The following is a 19,327-nucleotide window of genomic DNA, read 5'->3' on the forward strand; positions in this document are numbered from 1 at the left end:
GGTAGTTGACACCATCACTTCCGCTAGAGCCCCCTCTACGAGGCGCCTCTATGCGTTGAAGTGGAACCTGTTCGTTGACTGGTGCTCCTCTCACGAGGAGAACCCCCGATCTTGCTCGATCAGAGCCGTGCTTTCCTTCCTGCAAGAAGGGCTGGAGCGAAGGCTGTCTCCCTCCACCCTTAAAGTGTATGTTGCCGCTATTGCCGCACATCACGATGCTGTTGATGGTAAGTCTTTGGGAAAGCATGACCTGATCGTCAGGATCCTGAGGGGAGCTAGGAGACTGAATCCTCCTCGCCCACTCTCTATACCCTCTTGGGACTTGTCTCTGGTCCTTTCGGCACTTCAGAGACCACCCTTTGAGCCTCTGCAATCAGCTGAGTTAAAAATTCTGTCCTGTAAGACAGTACTCCTTGTTGCATTGGCCTCTATCAAGAGGGTAGGGGACCTGCATGCATTTTCGGTCGACGAATCGTGCCTAGAATTCGGCCCGGATAACTCTCACGTCATCCTGAGACCCCGGCCCGGATACGTGCCCAAGGTTCCTACCACTCCCTTCCGGGACCAGGTAGTGAACCTGCAAGCGCTGCCTTCGGAGGAGGCAGACCCAGCCCTGGCTTTTCTCTGTCCCGTTCGCGCTCTGCGTCTGTACGTGGACAGAACGCAAAGCCTCAGGACCTCAGATCAGCTCTTCGTCTGTTACGGAGGCCAGCAGAAAGGGAAGGCTGTCTCCAAGCAGAGGATGGCCCACTGGATAGTGGATGCCATCGCCTTGGCTTACGAAGCCCAAGGCGTGCCCTGCCCGCCTGGGTTGAAAGCCCACTCCACTAGGAGTGTCGCTTCTTCCTGGGCGCTGGCTCACGGCGCCTCGCTGACAGACATCTGTAGAGCTGCGGGCTGGGCGACACCTAACACGTTCGCTAGGTTTTATAGCTTACGTGTTGAGCCGGTTTCTTCCTGTGTGCTCGCTTCTACTAGCCGGTAACACCGAAGTTCCCGCTCTAGTGTCGGCTTGCTGCGCCACTCCCTTCCTAGGAACGGATACGTGCGCTTTTTACTCCAGTCGAGTTCCCCATTGGCGAACCCTGTGAGTTCCTCCGCACCCCTTCGGCAGTCGGACGTTGCGGAGCGTCCGACGCCAGGCCTAGTGCTCGTATGCTTGTGTAACTTGTGCTAGGCTGGGTTCCATATGTGGTGATCCCTGCGGCGATCCCATATGTGTATTCTTCCACGACCAGTTCCCTGCGGTGAGCCCGTGTCTTCCCTTGGCAGAGTCTGCTATGCCGTCACTGTCCGGTGTGTCTCCCCCTTCGGGTGGAGCCACCCCAGTGACATTCCATATGTCGCACTGCCCCTTCGGCCAGTCCATATGTGTATTCTCCACATGTTACCTCCCTTCGGGCAGGATGTGGCTCCGCAGCGTTCTTTCCCCTGGAGAGGTACGCTTTCCCAGTGTTATCCAAGAGTTCCGCTGTGTGGGGTATAATGGAACAGCAGTTGAACTCCCTCTACGCAGATCTTCCGCCCCAGCAGTTGGGGGTCTGAGAGTCTTGCGTAGGGCGCTGGATGTGGCAGCAACCGTGGCGTTTTCCATGGGATCCCAATTATGTCGTCACGTCGACGTTACGTCGAACGTGAGCGACTGAAAGGGAACGTCTCGGTTACTGATGTAACCCTCGTTCCCTGAAGGAGGGAACGGGAGACGTAACGTCCCGTCGCCACCGTTGCTGACCATCGCTGCATGGCCGTCACAAATCTCGGCTCCTCAGCGAAAAACAATGTGTGCGTGCGCCCGCTTCCTGTTTATACCCGCGCGGCGGGGCGGGGCGCGTGACGCGATTCACGCACGCCAACGTTCATTGGCTCGTTCTGTAGACACTCGAAGTTGATAGGGCTCCCTGAAGTGATCCCAATTACGTCGTCACGTCGACGTTACGTCTCCCGTTCCCTCCTTCAGGGAACGAGGGTTACATCAGTAACCGAGACGATATTTTTCCTTTTAAATACCAAATGAGTTGAATGACTTCTCTGGAGATTTTCCTTTGTTATAGAAGTTACCTGTGTGATTAATGAAATGTTCTTTTCATGTATTCTTTAATGTCTGTATTTGATATCTGAATGCAGTAACAGTGCTTGTTTAGCCCGGCTTCCAGAAATGAAATAGGGACTTGTTTTGTTTAAACATACATTTAAATTTGTTAACACATATAGGCCTAGGGGTCATTGAAGCCAATAGTTTAAGGGACCATTTCTTTGTTAAAGCCTTACTTTCCAGTTAGATTAAAGTGTAGCTCTCCTTGAGAGAAAGAACTTGATATCTTGATGTTTTGAGAGGACTCTCCTGAGTTAGAGCCTGGCCAAATCCAACCTTGGAAAAGCTGTGTGTGTGTTAGTCTTCTTGGTTACAGGTTAAGGAACCACTGGCATTATTGGAGATTGACTGAATTGTTGTTCGGGACATGCTGGTGCCCAGCGACGCCAAATCTGTGACCTGGAAGGTCACGACGTGCCTAACTTCAGGGTCCGAGTGTCAGCTGCATAATCGATGGAGATATGCTTCAGTCTATCTGTATATGTGTGGAAAATTACTATGTTTATCTATTTCTTTGCCAATCAGAAACCTGAAGCAAGGACGTAGCTTAGACCTTGGAGTAGGGTATAACTGTTGTGATCTTTGTAACTGTAAGCGGGGCGGCCTACGAACTGCTGTGTGAGTCTTGAAGCTGACTTCTGCTGATGAAACTGCAAACTATCTTCAGTAAAACTTTTCTACAATTTATTATAACAGGTCTTCTTTCAAAAATCTGGTCCTTGGGTCCTAGACTGTTACCCCCTAACATAAGCATGTCATGGTTTAAGGAAGAAGAGAACGAGAACTCAGAGCAGGAAAAATTGGTGGGCTTTATTTGACCATATATACAAACAAACAAACAAAAACAACCATAAGGGGGGGAAACAAACAGTCAAGAGCAGGTGTTAGTACATAAGACAGGTATAGGACCGCTCGGGCTGGACTGGAGGATGATACCGACATGTCAACAGGAAGCAGGCAAAACTTGGAAAACTCAAACTGGGGCTCTTCTAAAAAACAAAACAAAACAAAAAAACAAGGACAAGACATGAGTGGCAGGATCCTGTCACAAAACTACAAAAGTGACCAACTAAAATGTCATGATAATATTATTTAAGGTAACACTTTATTTTGATATTCCAAGACATTGTAGAGCTTTTCACAATGCGCTTAACCCCGGGATATTGTCAGTCTAAACACCGCTTTTAACCCCCGGTAAAGGAACGTTTCACACTTGTAATTAAGATGCCAAACTTGTACAGTGTGAAATGATGCATTGTTAGAATGTTACAACTAGATGCTTAGAAATCGACAACCAATCGCTTGTCTTATATTCACATGCTTTGGCCAGTCTAGGAAACACTACACAGCATGATGTAAAAATCGTTTCTGTGTATGATAGGAAAAAGGTCAAGCAGCGATGGAAAACACGACAATTGAGTGAAGAAGAGACCGTTTAGATCTTACCTTTATAGTAAGAAAAGATCACTCAGAAAAAAACTTGATATTACAGTCAGCAATGAGGACACGCAATGCTAAAGCCTTTATGTAAACAGGTCACATGCTGTGTTTGTCCAGCCAGTAACACTGACACTGCAAATATCCAAATAAGGACTTTAACTCGGGTTTAGGTCTAGCGCAGTCATTGACTGTGCTGTGGCAACTGCACGAACCTATGGCGAGGCGCCAGAATGGGCATGGCTTGTTTCTTTATAAGCATCCATTCTTAGCCAAGGAATTCAGGTTTAATCGACTGAAGCGATCTCCTGATCAAAGCACAGTAGCACGGCGAATTACGCAACACTTGTTCCCTCATCTCAGGGAACCGAGGTTACGTTAGTAACTGAGATGTTCCCTTTCGAGAGGTCTCTTGTATTGCATAAGGCTAGCTTACCCAATGGGAACCCCCTTCAAAACGCCATGCGTGCTTAAACTTCACTCCATACTGTAGCCAAAGGCAAGATGCCTGAGGCCCATAGAACAGTAAAGTTATGAATTCTAATTGAAGCCAGTCCCCTGACGAGCTTCGCATTGGGAACCAAGGAATGGGCCTATAACAGGGCCAAATCCTTATAATATATGTATACGGTAAGAACCGTAGTTCGAGTTCACCCAGGACCAGACATATATGGAGCCCTATGGCTTAGGGGGTTTGTGCTTACACTTTTATATTGAAAGAAGCTTGCAAAGCGGGAACTTCCAGGTTATATAACCTCATAAATGTGGACGGCGAGGCCCAGCTGGCCGCCACACAGATATCTTCAATAGGTATTACACTTTGACCAAGCCCATGACGAGGCCATACCTCTCGTGGAATGAGCTCTGACGCCTAAGGGGCAAGGAAGGCCCTTAGACTCATAAGCCAGCATGATAGCGTCCACTATCCAGTGTGATAATCTCTGCTATATGACGGCGAGCCTCTTGGTGCGGCCGCCAAAGCATACAAAGAGCTGTTACGACTGTCTGAATGAGGCAGAACACTCCAGATAAACTCTGAGAGCCCAGACGGGACAGAGTAAATTCGCGTCTCTTTCGTCCTCTGGCGAGGGAAGCGAAATAATCTCTGCTCTGAACGGAGTCAAGGGCACTTTAGGAATATAACCATGCCTTGGCTTAAGGACGACTCTGGAGTCGTTAGGCCCAAACTCAAGGCAGGAAACGCTTCCTGAAAGCGCTTGCAAATTGGCCACTCTCTTGACTAAAGCGAGCGCCAGTAAAAGAGCGGTTTTGAGCGAAAGAGTCTTCAGGTCCGCAGACCGAAGCTACTCGAATGGGGCACCCTTAAGCGCTTCCAGGACCGTGGAGAGGTCCCAGATAGGCACAGAGTGGGGTCGTGGAGGGTTTATCCTCCTTGCCCCTTTAAGGAAGAGCACAACAAGGTTGTTTCCTCCTAGTGATTGTCCGACCACAAGAGCGTGAGATGCTGTTATGGCCACCACATACACTTTGAGCGTGGAGGGGGTGTGACCCACATCCAAGAGCTCTTGCAAGAAGGCGAGAACACTTGATACTTCGCAAGAGTAGGGGTCCAGGCTCCATGCTGTGCACTAGCCAGAGAATACCACCCATTTCTGAGCATAGAGGCGCCTAGTCGAAGGTGCTCTTGCTTCAGTGATGGTTTTTAGCACCCTTTCCAGGGGACACCCGGGTACCCGTTGAGGGGCCATACGTGAAGGGCCCACAAGTCGAAATGGGGATGCCAGATTTTCGCAAGGAGAGCTCTCCTCAGCGGTAACGGCAATGGGGCTGTTTCCAGCAGCTGTGCCATCTCGGAGAACCATAACTGGGTCTTCCAGAGAGGGGCTATTAGTAGGACTGCACACTTGCTCTCCCTGATCCATTCGATGACCTGCGGTAGCATCGTGACCAGAGGGAATGCATACAGCAGGCTTTTTGTGAAAAATGTTTGGCAACGAGCGTTGTCTTCTGAGGCGAAGAGGTCGACCTCTGCCTCGCCGAAGATGCTCCATATCAGCTGAACTGTCTGTGGGTGAAGAGACCATTCCCCTCGGGGAACATTGTCTCTGGATAACATATCCTCACCATGGTTCAGAATGCCTGGCACATGCGGCGCCCTCAGCGAGCGCAGGCTGTGCTGAGCCCATAGAATGAGACTCTTGGCCGTGGCGTACAGGTTGTTTGACCTGAGACCACCCTGGCAATTTATCTGGGACACCACTACCATGTTGTCCGTCTGGACCTGGACGTGGTGGCCTTTCAGATACGGGAGAAAAGCTTTCAATGACAACCAATCTCATCTCTAGAGAGTTTATTTAGGCGCCTCTCCAGGCTTGACCATAGGCCAGAGATGGGCCTGCCCTCGTAAAGGGTCCCCCAACCTAGGTTGGATGCATCTGTCGAGATCACTTTTCTCTTTGAAACCACACCCATACTCACTCCCGACTGATACCAGTCGGATGCTTTCCAGGGAGCCAGAGCTCTGATACAGCCGTGGCTCGCTCTGATTTGTAAGTGGCCAGATCGCCAAGCGTGAGTCAGTACACAGGGTTTTTGTGTACTAGTAAGTCTGCCCCTCGAAGGTGAATCTCAGGAATGGCTTGTGATGGGGCGATATAAAAAGCATCTTTCAGAGCCACTGAGAAAAAAACAATCCCCTAGGCGAATTTGCGCAAGGATTTGTTTGGTTGTCAGCATCCTGAACAGGTACGTCATCAGCGCTTTGTTCAGGTGTCTAAGGTCTAGGATGGGCCTGAAGCTGCCATCCTTTTTTGGAACGAGGAAGTAGCAACTGTAAAAGCCTGACTCGCTTTGTGAAAGAGGGACTGGTTCGACAGCTCCCTTTTCTTCCGACACTTCGGTGCGAAGGACGTGTGCCACATCTCTTCTCACTGTCGTCTCGACCACGGCTAAAAAGCGCGGAGGTCTGCCTTGTTTATTATGTTCAACATCCATTCTGATATACCGGGGATGGCCTCCCAGGCCTTGGCCCACATAGCTAGGGGTTGAATGAAATCTGGGGATGGGCCGCTCTGTGATAGGGACCTGGCCGCCCAGCTGTCTTGTGCTTGCAATACTGTGTGAACAGCACTTATGTGCAGGGGTGCGTGCTTACATCAGGCACACCTTTCATCACATCTCCCGCACGAGCTGGGGGGATAACTGATACTGTGGTGACAGTGTTTATGTGTAGGGGTGCGTACTTCATAGTGGGCACACAACCTACATTTATTACACCTCCAGTGCCGTGGCTAGGAAGGTTTTCGAGGCTCGGGGTCCCAACACAATCTTGGGTCGGGGTCCCTGTTTCATATGCAGGGGTGCACACTTTGTAGTGGGCACACCGCCTATAATTAGAACACCTCCAGCGTGGGCTGAATGAAATCTGGGGCAAAACCACTTCATGATAGGGACCCGGCCGCCCAGCTGTTCATGCTTGTGTGCTATTGGCACAGTGCTTGTGTGCAGGGGTGCATACTTTATAGTGGGCACACAGCCTACATTTAGAACACCTCCAGCATGAGCCAGAGTGGGAAATTGGTAGAAAGCGCTCTTTCTTCATTTTGCAGGGGAGCGTACATTACAGTGGACTCATAACCAGCATTTCACCACTGAGCCACGGGGGTGAATGACGTAAGACAGTTAGCGTAAGCAGAGAAGAGAGCAGCATGTTTTGTGTAGCCTGTAAAAACGGCATTTGTTTGCAGGTGTGCATGTTTAATAACAGGCTCGTTTGCTGCAATATTGATATTTCCAGCTGCCCGAACTAAATAGCAGACTGGGAAATGTGTGAGAAATGGAGGTTGGTCCGGCCTCTGTGGGACTCAAACACTCCCTTTCTTATTTTCGCCGATGTGAGTGATGCAGTTTTAGCAAGCGTTGTGAAACTCACTCATAGTGTCCATCTGGGTCATGCAGAGCGCTCGAAACGAGAGCTAGCCGCGGCACAAGGGGACGAGCGGCAACTCTCATTCCCAGGCCGCTCGTTCCACTGAAAAGCTATGTCATCATCCCATCGTAGTCAGGGCAGCCGCCCTTGGCGAGTGCAGCTTTCGCATGGTCACGGCCCAGACAGGAAGCGCAGACGATGTGACAATCTCAGCTGAAGAGAGGGCCTCTGAACGAGGCGCACGTGACTCAAGGCAGGTGGCTTGTCCTGCTGAAGGCTTTTCGATGGCGGCGAAGCAGCTTCTAGTTCCGATAAAGTTTTACCGTATTTACTAGCATTGACAATGCCTTAAACGTACATGTAATAGCTTGCGCCTTCCATAAAATCAAACTATCATACAAAGTAGGCTGTTTTGTGATTTTTATGGAAACCACTATAGTTGTGTTACCAAATTCAACCCATAGCTTCAAGATGACTGTGGAAAAACAGGTCGGGGCTTGATTACCCCTGGCTGGGTCACCTGGGTGAGGGTGTATGATGTTGAAAGACCTGAAACACTCGATGAACCCAGCGCATCCATAGGATGTATCTTTCACCTGTTACCAAATTCAACCCAAAGAAGGTACACGCACTAATTTTCGTAAATTGGAGTGAATCCAATCCGATTTCAGATTCTGTTTATATGAACCCTAAATGTTCCAATACAATTCACATATTTGTTTATATGTGCATTACATGTATTCCAAACAAAACTTCAGCCCATGTGCAGTGCACAGTTCCTGCGTTCAGAACAGGAGAAAGCTCACCAGAGCTATCCATGAGTATAATTGTCTTTTTTTGCCTTGATGACATATCTAAAAAGAAAGCTGACATTTAAGTCAGGAGTATTTTTTGTGCAAATATTTCGTAAATATTTAGTTGCATCCACTGAGCAGTTATTCATTTGACATGATCAGTTAAAAATTATATGCATGTTTGGATGACATAAACATACGCATCACGGCACTACGCATGTGCGCATGGAATTTTTTAATCCAAAATAGTCTGATTCAAGTGTTTACATACTTAACTTTTCTGTTGATTGAACACCCCTTTCAATCTGATTGAGCCATCAATCTGATTACTCACAGATTATTTTAATGCATGTAAACATAGCTAGAGTGAACTGCCGCTGTTAAAAATGGATATGAAACCATCAACCAAAAAGAGCACCACAAGAACCACAGATACCTTTATAGACAGTCAACCATGCAGAGTGATGGGAGTGGCCGATAGAGTTCCCAGCCAAGCAGGTGTACTCTCCAGCATCCTCTAAAGACACATTCCTGATCTGCAGTACCTCCATCTCCTTATCCGTAGTGTTGACGCCTGCCGTCTAGATAAAAGAACCACAGGATGAAGCCGAAGAGATCCGGGAAAACCAACCAGAGGAGAGAGAGGATGCTTTGCATAACCTGCCCGTAATGCTCTTATGAAAGTTACTTTGAAAAAGATTTCAAAAAGTTTGGAAAGTTTACATTTTTACAAACTGTAGGACGATTTAATGTCGTAAACTGTGTCACTACATTATTTTGTGTTGGAACACATGAGAATTTTCATTGAAATTTATAGGCACACTTTATAGGCTAATCTCAGATTAGCAAAGAGAATTTACCTTCAAGATCCGAACGTACGGCAGTCCGTCAGGGGCGACTCTGCTGCCGTCCACCTCGATGTGCTTCAGCCACTGGATGTGTGGTTGAGGATCACTGAAGACTTTACACACAAACTCCACGTCACTTCCCACCACTGCGGTACGGTTAGCAGGCAACCCGGCCTGGAGGATCGGCCTGTGCAGTGAGCGCTCTGTATCAAACAAACACACACACACACACACACACACACACACACACACACACACACACACACACATTATACACAGTGTGGTTAAAATGAGCACAGATAACAAATGATTTTTACTCCTTTCTCTGCTCAGCTTTTTTTCCCTCTTAAAGGGACACTAAGTGGGATTTTCTCCCATCTAGTGGTGAAATTGTATTTTGCAATCAAATGAATAGTGCTCTCTAGCACCTCGCATTTTCAAATGTGTGTTGCATCTACGGTAGCCATTATGTACCAAAAAGCTATGACAGGATGTCCTCTAATAGCACTTCATTGAGTTTTCCTTCGGATGAACTGGTTTGTTATTTCAAACAAACTACAACTTGACACAACGAACAAACGAATGTTACAGTTTTGAACAAACAAAACTTACAACCTTGTTTATAGGGCCTTCTCTACTTTACTCAATAGCTGCTATTCATCAAAGAGCCTGTTTAACTTTTAACTATGTTCTACTGTCTATATCAGTGTTTCCCAACCTTTTTTTCAGTCAAGGCACCCTTTGAAATTTAAAAAAAATGTGTGGCACCCTACACTAGTGTTGTCACGATACTACTTTGATACTATACCTTGAAATGTGCTGGGATTTTTTTTTATTTTTTTTTTGATGTGCACAAATAAATGACAGGTATCATAAGATTTTCTTCTTCCGGTTCCTTTTTTTTTTTCTCTGTTCATGCATGTTGCGAATGCATGAATGAATGAATGAATGAAACATTTATGTATGACTTGAGCAATAAATAAATAAATAAATAAATGTATCAATTTTCAATACCACAGGGAAGAACTTATAGGCCTACTGTCATACAAGATTGCTTGTTTTTACTATATTTTATGTAGCCTAATAATTTCACAGTAAATCTCCAAATTAATGTAGAAACATCATAAAGACAGTATATTTCAAATAATTGTTTAATGGCATATTTTTATGAATGAAGTGTTATTTGATTCTGGTGTCACTGCTGCACTGTCACATGTGGATCCCATACGCGTCCCATTTTCTCACAACTCTTAACGTTCATTTAAGACTTAACTAATTTAAGACTAGTCTGATGAGGACACTCAAAGCGAAAGCGCGAAAGAGAAGTCGAGTCTGGCGTGCGTTGTGTCAGCATCACAGACAGCGCATTCTCTTTTGTATTTTCTCGCTTGCATGGTTAGAAGCATTTGCATTAAGAAGAACGTGATTATATAATGTAACGCTAGCCAAAGGATGACAGAAAAAAATGCTGCTTTAATTGCGTTAAATATTTTTAACGTGTTAAACTGAAAAACATTAATCGCACGCATTGCGTTGACAGAAGCACGGACATAACTGATGTGTTTATGTGAATACGCGGCTAGACGGACGTTGTGACAATGTTTTCGTGTGTATTTGACTGTAAGCGCATCAATGAAAAATAGGCAGCTTTATGTGGCCGCACTGGGAATAAGACACGGGAATAAAATCACACGCAAGTGCAACCTCCGCAATTCAACGCCGAAAACTTATGATTTGCATTTTTATTATAAATTTGTGCGCATTATTTGTTGTTATTAGAGACTTCCGACGATCCGAGATTGATGGTAAAAAAAATGTTTTATTTTTACACAGCACCCCTGCTCTCGCCAGAAGCACCCCAGGGTGCCGCGTCACCCCGCTGGGAAACGCTGGTCTATATAGGCTAATAAAAAAATAAAAATAAAAAGCCTGTAATTAAGACCGTGACATTGACTTACCTGTCGAGAAGAAAGCAGGCAACTTCAGCGTCTCTTTTGAAAGCTTTCTCCTGCATTAGCTATCCCGACATTATAATAATTAATAACCCTTGTTTTTGTAATCTCCGATCACGATTCCTTTTACGGTCTTATTGTGGACTTTTTCGACGAAGAGGACTCGTTATCCTGTGAATTAACCGTGCAGTGCAGCCTTTTAAACTTGCCGGGGCAGTGACAAAAGCGCCTCTCACTGCTCTGCTCCGTTTCTGCTGGTTTCAGTCACGTGACGCGGGCTCTGAACGAAAACGCGTTGTGGAAACGCGTTGGCCTAGTACTTTTTGTCCCTCTCTGCTATTATAGTTTTTCAAGATGGCGGAACTACATGGAAGCCTCCGTGGACTTACCCGTCCTATGTATATAAAGATAATAAATTCTTCGTTTACGAGGATAAGTCAGATCATTGGCAGAGGTATTTGTACACCATTGAGGACATATTTATGAATAAAAATATTGATTTTAGATAATAAAATACCTAAAAAGTTACTTATTGTCCCTTTAAATAAAAGTTTGTGTCAGCATTGTGGAACAATAGATGTCCATTAAACGCTAATCTCAGAGCCTGCAGAGAGCAGCCTATTTAACCCCTATGTGCGGTTGTGGCCTAATGGTTAGAGAGTCAGACTGGTAACCTGAAGGTTGTGGGTTCGATTCTCAATACCAATAGCAAATGACTGAGGTGCTTTGAGCAAGGCACCTAACCATGGTGTGCAGTGGGTGTGTGTGTTCACTACTCATTACTCCTAACATGTGTGCACTAACTTGGATGGATTAAATGCAGAGGACGAATTCTATGCATGTAACTGCCGCTGTTAAAAATGGATATGAAACCATCAACCAAAAAGAGCACCACAAGAACCACAGATACCTTTATAGACAGTCAACCATGCAGAGTGATGGGAGTGGCCGATAGAGTTCCCAGCCAAGCAGGTGTACTCTCCAGCATCCTCTAAAGACACATTCCTGATCTGCAGTACCTCCATCTCCTTATCCGTAGTGTTGACGCCTGCCGTCTAGAGAAAAGAGCCACAGGATGAAGCCGAAGAGATCCGGAAAAACCAACCAGAAGTGAGAGAGGATGCTTTGCATAACCTGCCCATAATGCTCTTATGAAAGTTACTTTGAAAAAGATTTCAAAAAGTTTCTTGTTCATTTTTACACACTGTAGGACGATTTACTGTCGTAAACTGTGTCACTACATTATTTTGTGTTGGAACATATGAGAATTTTCATTGACATTTATAGGCACACTTTATAGGCTAATCTCAGATTAGCAAAGAGGTTTTACCTTCAAGATCCGAACGTACGGCAGTCCGTCAGGGGCGACTCTGCTGCCATTCACCTCGATGTGCTTCAGCCACTGGATGTGTGGTTGAGGATCACTGAAGACTTAACACACAAACTCCACGTCACTTCCCACCACTGTGGTACGGTTAGCAGGCAACCCGGCCTGGAGGATCGGCCTGTGCAGTGAGCGCTCTGTATCAAACACACACACACATTATACACAGTGTGGTTAAAATGAGCACAGATAACAAATGATTTTTACTCCTTTCTCTGCTCAGCTTTTTTTCCCTCTTAAATAAATCAAAGTTTGGGTCAGCATTGTGGAACATAGGGTTATTCAATAGATGTCCATTAAACGCTAATCTCAGAGCCTGCAGAGAGCAGCCTATTTAACCCCTATGTGCGGTTGTGGCCTAATGGTTAGAGAGTCAGACTGGTAACCTGAAGGTGGTGGGTTCGATTCTCAATACCGATAGCAACTGACTGAGCTTTGAGCTTTGAGCTTTGAGCAAGGCACCTAACCATGGTTTGCAGTGTGTATCCCAGTCAACAATTTGATCTCACAATGAGCTCACAATATTCTCATGGTGCGGTCATAATGTGAGTGTCACAGTGAACTAAAAGTGTAACCACACAGAGCTCTCACTGTGTGCTCATACTTTGTTCACAACATGAGGTCACTGCACAATCACAGTGCACTCATACTGTGGTCGAAATATGAGGTCACATCACACTCACTGTGTGCTCATAACGTGGTCACTGTGTGCTCATTCTGTGGTCACTGTGTGCTCATACTGTGGTCACTGTGTGCTCATAATGTGATCACTGTGTGCTCATTCTGTGGTCACTGTGTGCTCATACTGTGGTCACTGTGTGCTCATTCTGTGGTCACTGTGTGCTCATACTGTGGTCACTGTGTGCTCATTCTGTGGTCACTGTGTGCTCATACTGTGGTCACTGTGTGCTCATACTGTGGTCACTGTGTGCTCATACTGTGGTCACTGTGTGCTCATTCTGTGGTCACTGTGTGCTCACTGTGTGCTCATACTGTGGTCACTGTGTGCTCATTCTGTGGTCACTGTGTGCTTATACCGTGGTCACTGTGTGCTCATACCGTGATCACTGTGCTCATATCGTGGTCACTGTGTGCTCATACTGTGGTCACTGTGTGCTCATTCTGTGGTCACTGTGTGCTCATTCTGTGGTCACTGTGTGCTCATACTGTGGTCACTGTGTGCTCATTCTGTGGTCACTGTGTGCTCATTCTGTGGTCACTGTGTGCTCATTCTGTGGTCACTGTGTGCTCATTCTGTGGTCACTGTGTGCTCATTCTGTGGTCACTGTGTGCTCATACTGTGGTCACTGTGTGCTCATACTGTGGTCACTGTGTGCTCATACTGTGGTCACTGTGTGCTCATACTGTGGTCAATGTGTGCTCATACTGTGGTCACTGTGTGCTCATACTGTGGTCACTGTGTGCTCATACTGTGGTCACTGTGTGCTCATTCTGTGGTCACTGTGTGCTCATACTGTGGTCAATGTGTGCTCATACTGTGGTCAATGTGTGCTCATACTGTGGTCACTGTGTGCTCATACTGTGGTCACTGTGTGCTCATACTGTGGTCACTGTGTGCTCATACTGTGGTCACTGTGTGCTCATACTGTGGTCACTGTGTGCTCATACTGTGGTCAATGTGTGCTCATACTGTGGTCACTGTGTGCTCATACTGTGGTCACTGTGTGCTCATACTGTGGTCAATGTGTGCTCATACTGTGGTCACTGTGTGCTCATACCGTGGTCACTGTGTGCTCATACTATGGTCAATGTGTGCTCATACTGTGGTCACTGTGTGCTCATACTGTGGTCACTGTGTGCTCATACTGTGGTCACTGTGTGCTCATACTGTGGTCACTGTGTGCTCATACTGTGGTCACTGTGTGCTCATACTGTGGTCACTGTGTGCTCATACTGTGGTCACTGTGTGCTCATACTGTGGTCACTGTGTGCTCATACTGTGGTCACTGTGTGCTCATTCTGTGGTCACTGTGTGCTCATACTGTGGTCACTGTGTGCTCATACTGTGGTCAATGTGTGCTCATACTGTGGTCAATGTGTGCTCATACTGTGGTCACTGTGTGCTCATACTGTGGTCACTGTGTGCTCATACTGTGGTCAATGTGTGCTCATACTGTGGTCACTGTGTGCTCATACCGTGGTCACTGTGTGCTCATACTATGGTCAATGTGTGCTCATACTGTGGTCACTGTGTGCTCATACTGTGGTCACTGTGTGCTCATTCTGTGGTCACTGTGTGCTCATTATGGAGATCCCCATATAACACCACTATGCAATAATTGTGTTAGTTCACTGTTATCTAAAATGATTCAGTTAACTCAAACTTTTACACCCACATTCTTTATTTCCATCAATAAAAACAATCAAACAAAAAGTCAGCTTTTTCCTTTATTTGGTTTCCTTTTCAGCCTGGTGTTGGCGTTGGACAAAAAAAATTCTACTTGGCGAATACATTCCGCGTCTGGTGTTGTTTTGGTGGTTACTTTTAGCATCTTCACCTCTATTTCATTTTGTTTGTGAAAAGACCTGACACATTCTAAAAACACAAAGAGCAAGGTGTTAACATTACAATTTCTATAGCAGCATCCAGATGCACAAACCAAAACTTAAACACTTACTTTTCAAACATGTCAGGAGCACAGGTGGCAACACCTTCTTCCCATCTTTCCCCGTTCTGTTATACAGACAGAGAACATTGTCTGACGCTATGCTTTTTAAAGCCGGTCTCATCATCTCACCTATATTGGAGCTGCCGTGAGTATGGATGAGATAGTGTACCTGACAAAAACATACATAATATTGTCATGATTAAAATATACCAGGCTTCAACATTTCATTTACATGGTATCTGCTGCAAAAAATAAAAAAAAAATAAAAAAAAATAAAACTGTGGCTTTGTTGTAAAAATAAACGCAAAATTTATATAGTAGTACTAACATATAAAGCTCTCGATAATTTTTGTCTTCTTCAAGCCTCTGACAGAAGGCTTCAAACGTTTCAAATTTGTAACAATTCACAAATGCTGATATGCAAACTAGCTGCAGCTAGCAATTTTGGTGTGATTACTGAAGGTAAAATGGCTGGTGCACATGTAGCATGTGTGAGCAGTACTCTGCTAAAAAAAAAAAAGACCAGACAACATTGCACATCTAAAAGTATGTAAATAGGCCACTCACCATTTCTGCGGTGTAACAATACCATGCACAACTTTTTCTTCTTCTTTACATGTTTTATGGTGGTTGGTCATTTACCACCGCCAACTGGACCGGAGTGTGAAGCATTCACAATGAGCTCACGCTTTACACACATGTTGAGGATCACAGTATGAGGATCAGATGAACTCATGTTGAGCTCACGCTTTACACACATGTTGAGGATCACAGTATGAGGATCATATGAACTCACCTTGAGCTCATGCTTTACACACATGCTGAGGATCACAGTATGCGGATCAGATGAACTCATGTTGAGCTCACGCTTTACACACATGCTGAGGATCACAGTATGAGGATCAGATGAACTCACGTTGAGCTCACGCTTTACACACATGCTGAGGATCACAGTATTAGGATCAGATGAACTCACGTTGAGCTCACGCTTTACACACATGCTGAGGATCACAGTATGAGGATCAGATGAACTCACGTTGAGCTCACGCTTTACACACATGGTGAGGATCACAGTATGAGGATCAGATGAACTCATGTTGAGCTCACGCTTTACACACATGCTGAGGATCACAGTATGAGGATCAGATGAACTCACGTTGAGCTCACGCTTTACACACATGTTGAGGATCACAGTATGCGGATCAGATGAACTCACGTTGAGCTCACGCTTTACACACATGCTGAGGATCACAGTATGAGGATCAGATGAACTAACGTTGAGCTCACGCTTTACACACATGCTGAGGATCACAGTATGAGGATCAGATGAACTCATGTTGAGCTCAAGCTTTACACACATGCTGAGGATCACAGTATGAGGATCAGATGAACTCATGTTGAGCTCATGCTTTACACACATGCTGAGGATCACAGTATGAGGATCAGATGAACTCATGTTGAGCTCATGCTTTACACGCATGTTGAGGATCACAGTATGAGGATCAGATGAACTCATGTTGAGCTCATGCTTTACACACATGTTGAGGATCACAGTATGAGGATCAGATGAACTCATGTTGAGCTCACGCTTTACACACATGCTGAGGATCACAGTATGAGGATCAGATGAACTCACGTTGAGCTCACGCTTTACACACATGGTGAGGATCACAGTATGAGGATCAGATGAACTCATGTTGAGCTCACGCTTTACACACATGCTGAGGATCACAGTATGAGGATCAGATGAACTCACGTTGAGCTCACGCTTTACACACATGCTGAGGATCACAGTATGAGGATCAGATGAACTCACGTTGAGCTCACGCTTTACACACATGCTGAGGATCACAGTATGAGGATCAGATGAACTCACGTTGAGCTCACGCTTTACACACATGGTGAGGATCACAGTATGAGGATCAGATGAACTCATGTTGAGCTCACGCTTTACACACATGCTGAGGATCACAGTATGAGGATCAGATGAACTCATGTTGAGCTCACGCTTTACACACATGCTGAGGATCACAGTATGAGGATCAGATGAACTCACGTTGAGCTCACGCTTTACACACATGTTGAGGATCACAGTATGCGGATCAGATGAACTAACGTTGAGCTCACGCTTTACACACATGCTGAGGATCACAGTATGAGGATCAGATGAACTAACGTTGAGCTCACGCTTTACACACATGCTGAGGATCACAGTATGAGGATCAGATGAACTCATGTTGAGCTCATGCTTTACACGCATGTTGAGGATCACAGTATGAGGATCAGATGAACTCATGTTGAGCTCATGCTTTACACACATGTTGAGGATCACAGTATGAGGATCAGATGAACTCATGTTGAGCTCACGCTTTACACACATGCTGAGGATCACAGTATGAGGATCAGATGAACTCACGTTGAGCTCACGCTTTACACACATGGTGAGGATCACAGTATGAGGATCAGATGAACTCATGTTGAGCTCACGCTTTACACACATGCTGAGGATCACAGTATGAGGATCAGATGAACTCACGTTGAGCTCACGCTTTACACACATGCTGAGGATCACAGTATGAGGATCAGATGAACTAACGTTGAGCTCATGCTTTACACACATGTTGAGGATCACAGTATGAGGATCAGATGAACTCATGTTGAGCTCACGCTTTACACACATGCTGAGGATCACAGTATGAGGATCAGATGAACTCATGTTGAGCTCATGCTTTACACACATGTTGAGGATCACAGTATGAGGATCAGATGAACTCATGTTGAGCTCATGCTTTACACACATGTTGAGGATCACAGTATGAGGATCAGATGAACTCATGTTGAGCTCATGCTTTACACACATGTTGAGGATCACAGTATGAGGATCAGATGAACTCACCTTGAGCTCATGCTTTACACACATGCTGAGGATTACAGTATGAGGATCAGATGAACTCACCTTGAGCTCACGCTTTACACACATGCTGAGGATCACACTATGAGGATCAGATGAACTCATGTTGAGCTCACGCTTTACACACATGCTGAGGATCACAGTATGAGGATTGTGTGATGTCACTGTGATCATCACATGATCTCACGTGTTGACTGGGTGGTAACCTGAAGGTTGTGGGTTCGATTCTCAATACCGATAGCAAATGACTGAGGTGCTTTGAGCAAGGCCTAAAAGATGGTTGTAACGGGGTTCAGATGTTACGGGAAGGAGGAGGCGGGAACCGGCGGACATTCAAACATATTTAATAAATAAATACACAAATACAAAAATGAAAGTAAAAGCCAGCAGCCCCTCACGGACGACTGCTGGCAACACAAACCAAAAACAAAATATCAACTAAAACACAGGCCTGTCCTCTCTCGCTCTTCACTGTCGTCGCTCCTCCTTTATGCCTCCGCTCCTCCGTGAGAGATGCGAGACCGGTGCGTCTCACAGGTGTAGCTCATCATAATTACGCCACCGGCCTCGGCCTCGTCCTGCTCGCCACATACCCCCATCGCCCCTCGCAGGCCGGGGGGTACCACCGAGGCTGCGCCTACTCCCCCCCCCCCCCCTCCCCGGGGGGACCGATCACGGCGGCTGCGGTACCTGGGGGTATGGACAGACGAGGCGAGAGTACAGGAGACGGAAGCATGAGGAGCGACAGAGACGAGAGAGGGGAGAGAGAAAAAAAAAAAAAAAAACCTTGATCCGGTTCCCACAACGCGCTGCCATCCGGCCCGCCACCCGCTGGGCGATCTTCTCCGCGGTGCCTGGCGGTGACGCTGGATAGACCTCGGTGGACGGCACGACACTCCTCCGCCGCCTGGTGGACGGCGACGGCTCCTCCAGGTTCGGGCAGTCGGCAGGAGTCCCCCGTTCCCTGCTCCTCCCCGTCATGGCGGATGGCAGCAGGCTCCGGCCCACGGCGAACGGCGACGACTCCTCCGCTCCCTACCGGACGGCAGCCGCCCCTCCAGCACCCAGGCGGCCAGCAGCGAGCTCGTCCGTCCCCCCGGCAACTCACTCCAGCGCACCGCCTCGAGCGTCCATGGCGACGGAAACTGCCCGCCATGCTCGATGGCACCGCGGATTCCCAACAGCGGCAAGGGCTCTTTGACAGCGCGTTCCTCCTCCTTCCCGGGTTTCGGCACCAATGTAACGGGGTTCAGATGTTACGGGAAGAAGGAGGCGGGAACCGGCGGACATTCAAACATATTTAATAAATAAATACACAAATACAAAAATGAAAGTAAAAGCCAGCAGCCCCTCACGGACGACTGCTGGCAACACAAACCAAAAACAAAAC

General features: G+C 46.5%; 1 protein-coding gene across 6 annotated transcripts in view; it reads right to left on the reverse strand.

Moving 5' to 3' along the window:
• Positions 1-2,882: 2,882 nt before the first annotated feature.
• The window catches only part of LOC308680524 (fibroblast growth factor receptor 1-A-like), a 33,440-nt gene continuing 16,995 nt past the window's right edge, over positions 2,883-19,327 (reverse strand). For 4 of the 6 annotated variants that reach the window (XM_081348686.1, XM_081348687.1, XM_081348689.1 and 1 more), the window contains 2 exons: positions 12,343-12,533; positions 11,929-12,067 (listed from right to left, as the gene is read on the reverse strand). In XM_081348686.1, the coding sequence (XP_081204812.1) occupies positions 12,445-12,533 (89 nt within the window). In that variant the 3' untranslated portion in view covers positions 11,929-12,067; positions 12,343-12,444. Of the gene's footprint in view, positions 3,082-8,648; positions 8,794-9,072; positions 9,264-11,922; positions 12,068-12,342; positions 14,954-15,035; positions 15,196-19,327 lie in introns of those variants that run through there. The other 2 variants (XM_081348688.1, XM_081348685.1) reach the window with 2 other exon arrangements.

Source organism: Scardinius erythrophthalmus, assembly GCF_964197995.2.
Source record: "Scardinius erythrophthalmus genome assembly, chromosome: 20".
NCBI classification, from domain to species: Eukaryota; Metazoa; Chordata; class Actinopteri; order Cypriniformes; family Leuciscidae; genus Scardinius; species Scardinius erythrophthalmus.